At 35.7% G+C, this 14,603-nt stretch overlaps 1 protein-coding gene across 13 annotated transcripts in view; it reads right to left on the bottom strand.

Moving 5' to 3' along the window:
- The window catches only part of ERC1 (ELKS/RAB6-interacting/CAST family member 1), a 567,884-nt gene that overhangs the window by 525,642 nt on the left and 27,639 nt on the right, over positions 1-14,603 (bottom strand). For all 13 annotated transcript variants that reach the window (XM_087442948.1, XM_087442946.1, XM_014793927.2 and 10 more), the window contains one exon: positions 5,817-6,640. In XM_087442948.1, the coding sequence (XP_087299074.1) occupies positions 5,817-6,485 (669 nt within the window). In that variant the 5' untranslated portion in view covers positions 6,486-6,640. The remainder of the gene's footprint in view (positions 1-5,816; positions 6,641-14,603) is intronic.

Raw genomic sequence — 14,603 nt, 5'->3', positions numbered from 1 at the left:
CTCCACTAGATTCCAGGTAAGCAAACTTACCAACTCTACAAGAAGCCAATTTCCCATAACCACTTATATATCTTTGTACATGACAAGATCCAACGGATAAATAGCTTAAATTTCTATAAGCCACACATGAACAAATTTTGCTTCTCAAAATGATTGTTAAAGCCCCAAAAGGAATATATCTTTTTTACATTTGATTTAATTTTCTCAGGGCATTCTGCTAGTGCCTTTAACACACCCCATTTCTGGAACACCAAAAAAGATCAAATCTATCTGGAAAAAAGACTAGAATACAGATTTATCCACAATACTCTGAATAATCATTCATAATTCATCTCTATGCTAAAACAGAATTATCAAAAAGAAAAGCTAAACAAATAGTCCAAGATATAGATCTCAGATTTTAAGATCAGACTTTAAATGACAATGAAACAATTAGCAACCTCATGAAAAAGCTTAGTTAAATTCAAATAATAACGGCTTTCACCATGTGACAAATCAAGGTACAACCTAAAATTATAAAAATGTTAACAGTCACTAATGTCCAAACAGTGAGAAAAACGACAAAACAAAGATTTACACAGAGTAAGTCTACCTTTTGTATTTCTAAACTTGAAATTCTCTTGATCCCTAAATAAATAAAATCAAAATCCAAAAATCAGAATCCTGAATAAACTCAAACTCCAAAAAGAAAACAACACACAAAATATTAAACTCCCTTGCCGCACTATAATATTAAACAGAATGTACTCTGATCACACAAAATTCCAAAGAAAGTGCTTTAAAACAATTATTTTTAAAATAAGCTTCCGACTAAATTCAACATACAGAAATACTACAAGACATAATAATCAAAAAGAAGTATCACAATATCTTGTTAGATGTTAGAACAAAATAAAAAATATAATCATCCAAAGCCTTAGTTTCCCAATTCAACCAAGCTCACAGCTGGATTTTTATTCTTCATCAAGTAAACATATACTAAAAGCCTTTCTCATTCTCAATTTACAAAACAAAGAGAAAAGGCATTTCCTGTCAAAACATATATTGTTTCCATCTCTCCAACCACCAGTATTTGAAAGTTCAGTTACAAAAGGAGTAGGAGACATAAAAACAGCTGGGTATTTATTTTAGAAATAATCTTCAAAAAGAACTCCATAATAATGAACCATACACATTAGGCAATTCTAAGCAAATGTGTTTTTACATTTGACTGGATTCCAGACCAAGATCTCTGCGGCACAATCAGATCAACCATTTAGAACCCATCTAAATCCCCAGTCTCAAACTGAAATGGGGAAATTTATTTAATTACTGTAAATCCTAATAAACCAACCTTCTTTGTAAACTAGAAAATGTCCGACCTCTGAGGGCTATGGAGGGTATAATGAATGCAGAGTTTAATTAGGGCCCACTGCTGGCTCACTATAATTTATTAATTAGCATTATCAGTTCTCCATATCTCACTGCAGTATTTCACTTCACTTTAAAATTGCACCGTTCATTTTTTGGACCAAAGTTATACAATTCTAGGATTGTGTGGTAATTACAGTGGGTGCAAGAAGAACATATTCCTGCCAGCACTGGTGTTTAATTAGGGCAAGAGGTGGAATCCAGATAAGACAGTGATCATCCTCCTTCAGCACATAGGGTTTTTTTGGCATCATAGTCCTGTGGACTGCTTCACTTCTACTGGACTCAAGTGCTGAGTCCCCACTACAGCCTTTTCAGAAGATTCAAGTATTTTACCTTTGAACATAGCTTGATAATTAGAAAGAATATTGCCATTGCTTTTTACCCACACAGCTTTTAAAGTATAGGCATAGGGCCGGCCCCGTGGCTTAGCGGTTAAGTGCGTGCGCTCTACTGCTGGCGACCCGGGTTCGGATCCCGGGTGCGCACCGACACACCGCTTCTCCGGCCATGCTGAGGCCGCGTCCCACATACAGCAACTAGAAGGATGTGCACCTATGACACACAACTATCTACTGGGGCTTTGGGGGAAAAAGTGAATAAATAAATAAAATTATAAAGTATAGGCATAACCGGCAGCCTCAATTATTTCAAAATAAAGATGTACCCCAATAATTTTTTTCCTTGTTAAAATGGACATTTCCAAGCTGCTCGATAATAAAAACCATCTTGGTGATAGGTATATTTTCAGCATTATCAGAAAGGTACATTGGAGGCTAGCTAATTCAATGATAAATCCAGTAACCTCAATTCAACTTCTATCAAAATCCGCTTTAAATTTTATATATATATATATATAGACACACACATCTATACACATTACATTTACATCTATACACACACACACATACTGTCAATCTATTTTGAAAGGTAGAACCTTTAAAGGGAAGTGTTTATTCATGTGTAATTTTATTAATTTATTAATAAGAATTTATAGCTCAGCCACTTTTCAGGTAAACAGAAGTAAACTTTTATTAACAATACACTTGAGATTGGACAATACTAAAGTATGACGCTTAACTGCCTAAATACATATAAAGTACTTCATATTTGAGCACCGATACACCATTGGTAGATACTCCAAATTAATTAATCTTATTTTTATAAAATTAAAAGAATCTAATATCCTCCCAGGAATGCAGATACAGTTTCTAAAACCTATGCTACATTGATACTTTACAACAAGACTAAATAAAGCAAACTCATTTTTTCTCTCTTGATATCTACAATTCAATACCAAACTATAAAAATTTTCAGAATGTACTCATTTTATATTCAGGAATGAGAAATTTTTGGTGGTGTACTTCACTTTCTGACAACTTAAATGTTAACTAAAAAAACTACTACCCCATTCTGTTGTCATATATCATATGAATATTTTATCTTATGCCTCAGTGATTCTCAAGGTGAGGAGACATCAAAATCACCTGGACTTTTTTTTAACTAAACATACCTAAGATTTTAAAAACCTTTTTTCCATACACATATTCCTTCTACTGAAGGTCACTGTCACAATTAATGATCATTATGTATAGGAGTCTGTCACAACTCTGAGTTGTAATATGGGAAAAAACAAAAAAAGGATGAGAAGCACTGAGCCAATGGTCCCTTGTTTTTTTCCCCTTCTTTCACAATCGAGCTCAAAAGTAGCAATAGAACCATCGCAAATTCCCTATGGCAAATGAGCAACAGACTAGTTTAAGAATTAGATGTACTAGATTCTAAAGATCCCAAAATCAGTTTACAATCAGAACCACCAGAGAAACCTGTTTAAAACACATGTTCCTGGACTCCATTTCCAGAGACATTTACTTAGTTGGTATGAAGCTGGGAATCTATATTTTAAACAAATATATCTGTTGATACTGATGTATCTGAGCCAGCACTTAGGAATCCTGTCCTTACTTTTTAAGATCTAACACTGGGGTCTATTTCAGTTCTTTTCTTTCTTTTCACATTTTTAAAGTCTTGAAGACTCAAATGCAAAGAACATCCTAAGGAATACTTTTTAAGGGACATTTCCTCTTTTTTAAGAAGGCTGTGTCAGGCCGGCCCCGTGGCTCAGCGGTTAAGTGCGCGCACTCCGCTGCTGGCGGCCCGGGTTCGGATCCTGGGCGCACGCCAACGCACCGCTTCTCCGGCCATGCTGAGGCCACATCCCACATACAGCAACTAGAAGGATGTGCAGCTATGACATACAACTATCTACTGGGGCTTTGGGGGAAAAAAATAAATAAATAAAATCTTTAAAAAAAAAAAAAAAAGAAGGCTGGGTCTTTAAGAGCCTTAGAGATTTAAGACTACTAACAAAACATTCAGATTTTGGGTAGTGAAAAATTAAATTTAATCACTGGTTAAAAACTAGAAGCAAAGCAGTTTGGGGTTATAATATATCTGAGAAAGAATAAAACTGTAAATTTTAAATATTTTTTAAATCTCTGATTCAAATGAATTCAAGGTTTAGTTTTTAATTCATATTATACTATCAAATAATAATTTGAAGATTTAAAAATCTGAAGATTTTTAACTGTGATAGTTAAATTAACTGGTACAGTCACAATAGTATATAGGCATTAAAAATAATGATTTAGATACATATCACAGGGCTTTACTAAATACAATAGAAATGTTGTTGGCTAAAAAAGGTGACAACAAAACACCTACAATATTCCATTCATGTAAAATTTATATGTGTGTACGCACAAAGTTCATTAGGGAGAAACATCAAAATGTTAACAGTGGAATAGCAAAGTTATCAGAGATGGGAGGATCTGGACTAAATTTTGCTTTCTTATCTATGTTTTCCTGTATTATTTTTATGATCAGAAAAAAGAAGCTAACTTTATTACTGAAAAAATAAGTCTGGGGTTTTAACATACAAAACAATGTAACTAGAGATCTTTTTCAAATAACCAAAACAATAGCTCTGAATGTCTGAACTGAGGATTAGTAATAGAATGGTAAAACAACCAACAGAAATCTTAAAATTAGATTCACTTCATCAGTGACAGAGATCATTTCAAATTCCTCTACTTCTTAGCATCATTCAAGAACACTGCAGAAATCCAAATAAGTTTATTACTGTCTTCATGATTTTTATTAACCTAACCCAAAAATAAAATATAATATAAAACGAGGTAGCTACTTCAAAATTCTCCTTTAAAAGTACAGGAGAGGGTCGGCCCCGTGGCTTAGCGGTTAAGTGCGCGTGTGTGCGCTCCGCTGCTGGCGGCCTGGGTTCGGATGCCGGGCGCGCACCGACGCACCGCTTCTCCGGCCATGCTGAGGCCGCGTCCCACGTACAGCAACTAGAAGGATGTGAAACTGTGATGTACAACTATCTACTGGGGGTTTGGGGGAAAAAAAATAAAATAAGTAAAAAGTACAGGAGAATTTTTTCACGGAGGTAAACTCAAACTTGCAAGTGTAAGAAAATTTCTAAAAGTCTTTTAAACAAAAAGTATGGTTAAGTTTTTAATTGCTGGAGTTTAAATATGATTTGTTCAAATCTTTGAAGTCATATGCCGCTGAATGTGACATGGCTATGGCCAAAACATCAACTATAACCTGGAAGAGTGCGGAAAAACAATAAATAAATGTTTCATATAGCCATAAGATAGCACTTAACTCTTGAACTGCAAAGCCCATAATTATAATGCCTACTTATCTCAATTATTCTCTAGAAGCAACCAATCACACCAAGTTGCCTTTCTTCCACCTTAAATTTGAAGAATTAAAGAAAAAGAAAAAAAAGCTACATAAGCATCCTGAAGTTAAACTTTCACGAATGTCAACAAAAAGAACTGCTACTCACTGTAGCAGTAAATAATAAATATTTACATAATCCATGTTATTCTTTTTTAACTAATTTCCATTCTGTGCTGTCAACACAGTGATTTGCCTTGTGATAGTTTTTTTGTTTTTTTTAAGATTGACTTGTTTGACCTTAGGGTAAATCTTAATGCTATATCTCACACTTAAATTACATAGCCTGAATAATTTTGATAAAAGATCCTAGAGCGTGTGGCAAAATTATATTCTCACAAGAACAGAAAAACAGATAATATATGCTGAAAGAAAAGACAGGAAGAGAAAGAGAAGCCAGGGAAAAGAAACAAGCAAGAATGGTGAGCAAGCAGACATGGCAACCAGAAAAAAATGAAGGCACAGGACCAAATCTGGAAAAGGCTGAGAAAGGGAGGACAGAAAATACTAACATAAATAGGAAAAAGAAAGATAAATGAACCAAGAAGAGAAAAACCTAAGAAAGAAAAGAAAAAGAATGGCTCATTTCATTTACATACATGAATTCAGCCAATAAAGGTAATTATACAGATAAAACTAACCTGGTTTTCCTCCTGCACAACTCTATACTGTTCCTTCCAAATAGTGATTTTGGAAGCTTCATCTTTTCTCAGGGCTCGTTCTTTCTTCAGCTCTGGGCTCCAGAAGGTCTTGATGCTATTCATTGAAGAACTTAATTTGCTCTCCTTTACTTCCACATCCTTCCTCAAGAGATCATTTTCCCTTAATACTTCCTTCAGCTGTGTCTGCAGATCCATGATTGTGTTATCTCTTGCCTGACGAAGAGAATGCGGAACGGTGGATGCCATACTCACAGGAGGGAGGTGATGCTCTCCAAATGCTATGGTGTCACTAGCAACCCCACTGCTAGCTATATTGGGGCTACTGCCCATAGCAGTCATCCTAACACCATAAGGCAGACGTCCCCCAGAACGGCCAAGTGTCATGGTGCTTTTAGGTGTTTCTGAACCCACATTTTCATGGTCACTTAAGTACATAGGGCCAGATGTGGCATAGGCAGCATTTAAGGATTGGATATTCTCCATTGAAAGGGTTTTTCCACTGCCACCTCCAACATTGCTTCCAGAACTCCCTCCTGTACTATTCGTTCGACGATGACCCAAGCGAGGGGAACGTGGAAGCCTAGGTGAACGCCCAGGGCTCTGGTTGCTTGGTTCCACCTTCCCAACTGAGCGAGCACTTCCATACATGGTTGCAAGATGAATTTAGGTGCCAGAAAGGTGTAAAGCAGAAAACAAAATATGGAACTCCGTGAAGTTTCTCTATGGCTATAACTCTGCTTAAGGCTAATCAGAAATAACAGGTCCTCAGCTGTCCAGTCTTGAAGAAATATCTTACACCATATCTGCAATGAAAATGTCACATATTAAATAAACAACTTATTTAATTTCACAATAAACATTTTTAAAATATTTCATATGTCTCAAAACTGAATACTGAAACCATACCATGCAAATGGAAGATAAAAAGAAATAAGAGATACAAAGATTAGCAAGGAAAAGATAAAACTCGGGGCCGGCCCAATGGCCTAGTGGTTAAGTTCGGCACACTCCACTTTGATGGCATGGGTTTGGTTTCCAGGCGCGGACCTACACCACTCATCAAGCCATGCTGTGGTAGTGACCCACATACAAAATAGAGGAAGATTGGCACAGATATTAGCTCAGGGCAAATCTTCCTAAGCAAAAAAAAAAGATAAAACAATGTTTGAAAAATGATTTTCTGACTGGAAAACCCAAGATCATCAACTAACAGGTAATCAGAACTGATAATAGAACTCAACAAATTGGTCAGACACAAGATCAATATATAAATATCAATACTTTCCTGTATATCGGTAATAATAATAAGAAAATGCAATTTTTTAAAACTCCCATTCACAATAGCAACAAAACCATAAAAACACTTTGATATAAATCTAACAAAAATGTGTGAGCATTTTTGGAAAAAACTATAAAACTTTACTGAAAGAACATCTGAACAAAAGGAAAGTTATCCATGTTCATGGATGAAAAGACAAACACCTTAAAGGTGTCAGTTCTTCCCCAACTACTTCAAATTCCAATGCAAATCTCTATAAGATTCTTCACATAACTAAACAAGCTGGCTCTAAGATTCAAATGGAAGAGTAAAGATACAATAATAACCAAAACAATTTGAAATAGAACAAAGAAAGAAGATGTCTCCTAAATAGCAAGATAAATTATAGGTCCATGATCCTTTATTTGCAATGCAAAAATCCAAAAAGCTCTGAAAATAAGTTTCTTTCTTTTTAACTCATTTAACTGATAGGAGGCCATTTATTGGTTATGTGTGTCTCAGTGTGATTATTCCTACATTTTATTGAGAAAACAATGTATATGATTACAGGATACTACATAATGCCCACTGGGTATTATGTGGAAAAAATCTGGACTCCAAAACCTATCTGACCCCCAGGATTTCTCATAAGGACTCATAGTAGCCTTTTAAAGCTATAGTAATTAAAACTCTATAGTACTGGCCCAGGAATAGAGTCTAAATTATATATGTGAGTTTAGTATATGCTAAAAGTAAAATTTCAAAACAGCGAGGAAAGGAAAAACCACTCAATAAATGGGGTTTGAACAACTGGTGTTCTTGGAAAAAAATTAATTACATCCCTCCTTCACACAGTACACAGAAATAAATTTTATGTACATTAAAGATATAATTTTAAAACCATTAAAAGTACTAGAAAAAAACTTGGGAGAATATCCTTGGGAACTTGAGTTAAGGTAGGACTTCTTAAATAAGAAACAGAAAGCAAAAACTATAAAGAAAAACAACTAATATACTTAATTATGTCAAAATGACAAAATATTATACAAAAAAATACCATAAGCAAAATTAAAAGAAAAACCAAAAACTAGGTGAAAAATATATCTAACGTATGTATAAAAATCTGCATACAAAATATATAAAAAATTCCTACATAAGAAATGCCAAACTTGAAACAGCAATGGTAAGATGGGAAGGGAACTTGTATTGTAAGGAGAGGTTGGGGCGAAAATGTTTATGAAGGCTTTAGCTTCATTTATAAAGCTTTTATACTCATACTACAATAAACCTTGAATATGTTCATATTCTACAAGTAAAATTAAAACAAATTTTAAAAACATATCATAGCTATCTGTTTCCCACACTTCTCTCCAAGATAAATCAAGACAGATTAAACCAGATCTCTGTGATTTCCTAACATAATTCTACCACAGAATTGGCTTAGGTCAAGTAATAGGTTTCAGCACATTAGATAGTATTTTCCAAAAATCCACCGTTACGTAGAATTGATTCTTGTAAGTGTTTCTTCATTGAAAATGCTATCCAAGTACATCACAGGGTCAAAAATAAGATTTTAAAGGGTCTATATATTCTAGCCAAACTCAAACAGGTTAAAGATCCTCAGAAATATGAATAACTGGCAGTCTCATCTCTACATAAGTGACATTACATCCAGTAAAGACAGCCCTAGGGTAACAACAAGCAGGACAGGAAATACCCTGAGCCCAAACCTTTAAGGTTCCATCTCAGAAACAGCAATAATACACTAAGTTCAGGAATTGCAACATTCTGCCAGCAATATGAGGAAATTCCTTTCCGGGACTAACCTAACTCATGAAGTAAAAATTCCTTTTCATGATTAATCTGGACTGTAACATAGGTGACAAGTAATAATCTACATATTACTGTTTGAATGAATTCTTTTTCAAGATCAGTGAGGGAACCTGAATACTGATTAAAATAAGAGAGCCATTCATTCATTATCCAGAACCCCTTGAATGATAACAAAAGCTAATATTCAGTGAGTGTTTACCACATGCCAGGCATTGTGCTCACAATTTTATAAGATTTAATTTAGTATTTATAAGCCCCCTATAACATAGGTACTGTGATTATCTCCATTTCACAGATAAAGAAAGTGAGGCCTTTGGGTGTTACATGACTTAGCTAAAGTCACATAGCTATTAAGTGGTAGGGTCCAGATTTGAATTAGGGCACCTAATTCCAGAGCCCTGGAGGCTCTTAACTGCAATGCTTCACCAACACCATTGCTGATGTTAACATCTCGATTGTCCATAGGATATTAAAGGCTTCCAGAGTTTTCAGGCAGTGTGTCCTGCTAACCCAGTACTCTAAACCTAAACTTTAGGGCATATTTTAGGTTTTCCCAGGTGTAAAGCTTATCTCATTTATCTTTCTATTAAAGAGAAAGTCTTTTTTAAAAGATGGTGGGCAAAAGAACAAATAAGTAAAACTAACAAAATAAGGAGTAACAATGCAGAGTTTCAGGAATCATGTCATCAGAACTTTAAACTGCTACATTCAAGAAAAAAATTCCCAACTGTGCTTTTGTGCAGAACTCTATTTTCATGTAGTCGAGTAACTAAATAGGCTAAGATCCAATAACAAAAATTCACATCAAGTTTTCAACATTAGCAGGTGCATTCTATGTTCAAGTCACTTTCAGATCCAAAACAGCATTTGCATGTGGAGTCTTTGTTATTATCAGAACTATATTCATTTATACAACAAAAGAAGGAAATTCACTAGCTCTGTCAGAAGCCCTCATACTGGCTTTTTAATCTCATGAGCCTTAGGGAAGAGTTTTTAAAAAAAAAAAATTTCTTTTCAAAATACGCCAGACACACAACCACAAAATAATAATTATTAGACTTTAAAACAGCTGACAAAAAAGAATTTTGACCAAAAAAAAAGTTACAAAGTACGATTTCATTTATATAAAATTCTAAAACTAATCTATTATTACAGAAAGCAAATCAGGGGCGGCCCCGTGGCTTAGCGGTTAAGTGCTCACACTCTGCTGCTGGCGGCCCGGGGTTCGGATCCCGGGCGCGCACCAATGCACCGCTTCTCTGGCCATGCTGAGGCCATGTCCCACATACAGCAACTAGAAGGATGTGCAACTATGACATACAACTATCTACTGGGGCTGTGGGGAAATAAATAAATAAATAAATAAAATTATTAAAAAAAAAGAAAGCAAATCAGTCCGTGCCTGGGGATGGAGGTGAGGGAGGCATGGATCACAAAGGGGTAGGAGGAAACTTTTGAGGTGATGAATATGTTCATTATCTTGACTGAGGTGATGGTTTCATAGGTGTATACACGTCAAAACTCATCAAACTAATACTTTAAATATGTTCGGTTTATTGTACATAGATTATACCATGAAAGTTTGAAAAAATAATTTCACATTCCAAACTCCTTTGCCTTTGATTAATCCAAAAGAAACACTTTCACTGATTATACACCTGGAATCCTGATTGCTGCTGGAGAAAATCATGCAGCTGTTCAGTTTGAGCCCATAATGTTGCCCCCCACAGTCCTGAAAGTCCCTTAGTTAGCTTCCTAGACAATATTTTGTTAGCTCTCTATCTAATATCTGTTGTGGTGGTTATTTCAAACCTTTTCCCTCTGCCCATCAGACAGAACATATGAGTCTCCTGGGTCAGAGACAAAGAACTTGATTACTCACAGCACAGCAAGCAGTATGAGCATCACGTTTGCATTGGCTCCCTTTTACCCCCAAGTCCCACAAGGTATCACAGAAAGGCCCAGGTAGATGCTACACATGCCAGTGGGCTTGCATCACAGCTGAAGAACATTAAGATTAGGGAATCCACCACTTTTACAGTAAGCAGTAAGTAAGCCTGCTCTCTCCCAACAGGAGACATTACCTCATCCCTCAAGGTGGCTTGTTGCAAACACAATCCTGACAAAAGGTCCAGGTTAAGAGCAGACAGAGCCTTGCATCCTTAGCATACCCAGCAAGACATGCAAGAAAGAAGAGACCCATGAAAGACTCACTCTCCTGACAAGTATTTGTGGTAGTTTTAAGGTATCTCCACAAATTCTTTAATACTCCTTCCCTTCAAGAGGGGAAGCAAAATACCTCTCTGTGAACGTGAACTAAGCAATTTGCTTCTGATGATGTACCACTTCCATGACACTGGAGCTTCAGTCTCGTTCACTCTCTTGGATCACTCACTTTGGGGGAAGCTAGCTGCCATGCTGTAAGGATATTCAAGCTACCCAACAGAGAGAGCCACATGGTGAGGAACTGAGGCCTCCTGCCAAAAGCCACATGAGATAGCTTGGAAAAGGATCCTCCAACCCCAGTCAAGTCTTCAGATGACTGCAACCTCATGAAATACCTTGAGCCAGAACCACCCAGCTAGGCTCTTCATAAAAACTGTGAATAATGTCTGTTTTATAAGTTTTCAGGTAACTTTTTATACAATAAGAGATAACTAATACAGTATTGTTTCCTGAAACTTTTGTTTCAGGTGTGCATATGTAAACACATGTGCCTACTGGATCACAATTTAAAATGTATTTCTTTTTGCTGGTTCTAAACAATTCTCAACACCATTGCCAGAATGACCTAAAACAACAATTCTCCAAGTGGGTCAGGAACCCCCAGGAGTCCCAAAGACCCTTTCAGGAGGTCCATAAAAGCAAAACTATTTTCATAATACTATGATATTTTTTGCCTTTTTCACTGTACTTTCTCACAAATGCATAGTAGTGTTTTCCAGAGGCTACATGACATGTGACATTAGCCCAGTGACAGCTAACAGAATGTGTGCTGTCTCCTATGTTTTAAAAATTTCTCAGTTTTGGGCCGGCCCTGTGGCTTGGTGGTTAAGTGTGCGCGCTGCAATGCTGGTGGCCCGGGTTCGGATCCCGGGTGCGCATCGAGGCGCCACTTCTCCGTCCATCCTGAGGCCGAGTCCCACGTGCAGCGACTGGAAGGATGTGCAGCTATGACATACAACTATCTACCGGGGCTTTGGGTGGAAAAAATACAATAAATAAAATCTTTAAAAAAAAAAAAAAAAAAAAAAAAAAAATTTCTCAGTTTTACTTTCTAATATGGTAAATAGTAATAGATATAGTTTACATAAACAAAAGCTATTTAGGGTCCTCATTAATTATTAAGAGTGTAAAGGGATGCTGGACCAAAGAAGTTTAAGAACCACTGCTCTAAAATTTAAACATGACATAATCACACACACCTACATACTTCCTTTGATGGCTTCCCAAAATAAGAATCTAAATTCCTTGGCAGTGCATATAAGATTTTTCAGGATTTGGGCCCAGCCTACGTTTCTAAAGGCAGGTCCCTTCTTAACCATTCTCCTTTTCCACATGACAACCATGATCAACTACCTGCAGTTTCCTCAAATACCATGCTCTCTCTTGCTTCTATGACCTTCCTCTTCCCCATCAACTAGCTAACTACTTACCATTCATCCTTTCAAACTAAGTTTAACAGTCACAATCCTACACAAACCCTTAAACCTCTTAGTCTAATTTAGGTGCCCCTCTTCAGGAACCAGGGGCTTTTAAAATAATGTACTTACTATGTTTTAGTTAATTACTTCTTTAAAGGCAAAGGAATGTCTCATCTCCAAAACCTAGCACAGTGCCTAATGCAAATCAAGTATGCAACAAATGTTTGCTGAATCCACAAGTTAACCTAAATCCAAATAAAATTTCATTAAGATAGTTCTTATACATTCAGAAGGTGGTAGTAATCTTGAAATTCGTTTATGGAAACTGCAACTAAATGCAATGTAAGACAAATATAACGGAAGACTTTTTACCATTTCCTTCACGTTAATAAACCTTATTTTGAAATTGTAACCAAATTCCATACACTGACAACCTCCTTCTCTATATGTATTGCTATATATTTTTGTCCTCTAAATTTATGCCTTGAAAATCATAAAGAAACTTACTAAATGGTCAAGATTTCAATTTTGTAAAAAACAAACTGTTCTTCTTAACATAAATAAAAATAGGAAATTCTGTAGCTAAATCTTAATTCCAAGAAGACAGCATAAGCTCAACAAGAACAGACTAATGTCTCTCATCTTCTAGAAAAAGAATTAAAATTTCACACACACACAGCAATCATACACAGAAAATATCATGCCTATGGGTACAAATCTGCTCTCAATACTGAAAAATCTCTATTAAATTATATGTCAAGTTAATACTATAGCCAGAGACCTACGAAGTACTTAAAATTAGTTTTCTTATCCTATATTTTGAGTTTCAAAAAATATCAGCACAGCATTTAAATCTCTGCAAGTTTGCCCAGATTTATGCTTAGAAAAATTTCCTAAAATCTAATTCTGATAAGAACATTTCCAGAAATCTGGTCTATCTTCAATTTTTTTTTTTTTTTTTTAATTTTATTTATTTTATTTTTCCCCCCAAAGCCCCAGTGGGTAGTTGTATGTCGTAGCTGCACATCCTTCTAGTTGCTGTATGTGGGACTCGGCCTCAGGATGAACGGAGAAGTGGTGCCTCGATGCGCACCCGGGATCCGAACCCGGGCCACCAGCATCGCAGCGCGCGCACTTAACCACCAAGCCACGGGGCCGGCCCTGGTCTATCTTCAATTTGATGTTTGTTGTTTGTTAACAACATAGTTCCACAATCAATTCATATTTCCATATTCCCATAAAAAATGACAATTTTTAGAGCTTTTCTATTTTCACTAAAGAAATATTCTAACTCAAAAACAGGCTGAAAGACTCACAATACTGGGTTTTCCTTCTGAAGGCACAATTGTTTCTCAGAAAAGAAAGTTAAAAAAACTAAAATTAATTCAGCTTTGGTGCTATATACTTATAAGCAAATACTTTAAAGATATATAAGACAATCAACATTTAAAAGGATTAGATTTATTTTTAAAATAATAAAGTCATTTTTTTAAACTTCTCCAAATGAAGTGGAATGGCAAAAGTTAAAAACACAATTCCAAATCACGAAGTAACAGTGCTCAGAATACATGGACATAGTAGTTTTTAGACTATCCTCAACACAGTTGCTCTTCGTATTAAAGCAGATTAGTAACACTATGCTCAACTATGAAACCAAAAAATATGACTTGATATCTTTTCTACAGAGTAAGTGTAAAAATATGCAGTAACAAAAATGCAATGCATAAACCTTAAATATATTTCATCCTAACAAGGGCCCTGTGAAATAATTCTTATTGTGCTCCTTAGGCTTAGTCATGTAGCGACTAGTACAAAAGGCTTGGGCCAGTTCAGCTCCACTATTTAAATGCATAGCTTTGAACAAATAAACGAATCTCTTAGAGCCTCATCTATGAAATGGACAGAGTATCTTCCTCAAAAGATGGCTAAAAAAAAATTAAATCAGTGAGTAAGTATAAAATATCTGTTTCTTGGTAGGTTTTCAATAAATGTTAGTCATTACATTTCTAGAAATTTGTCTTATACAGATTT

Source organism: Ceratotherium simum, chromosome 17 (genome assembly GCF_057802395.1).
Source record: "Ceratotherium simum simum isolate JZ-2026a chromosome 17, ASM5780239v1, whole genome shotgun sequence".
In the NCBI taxonomy this organism is placed as follows: Eukaryota; Metazoa; Chordata; class Mammalia; order Perissodactyla; family Rhinocerotidae; genus Ceratotherium; species Ceratotherium simum.
The sequence above is the reverse complement of the archived record's forward strand: the minus strand, read 5'-3'. Positions and strand labels throughout refer to the sequence as shown.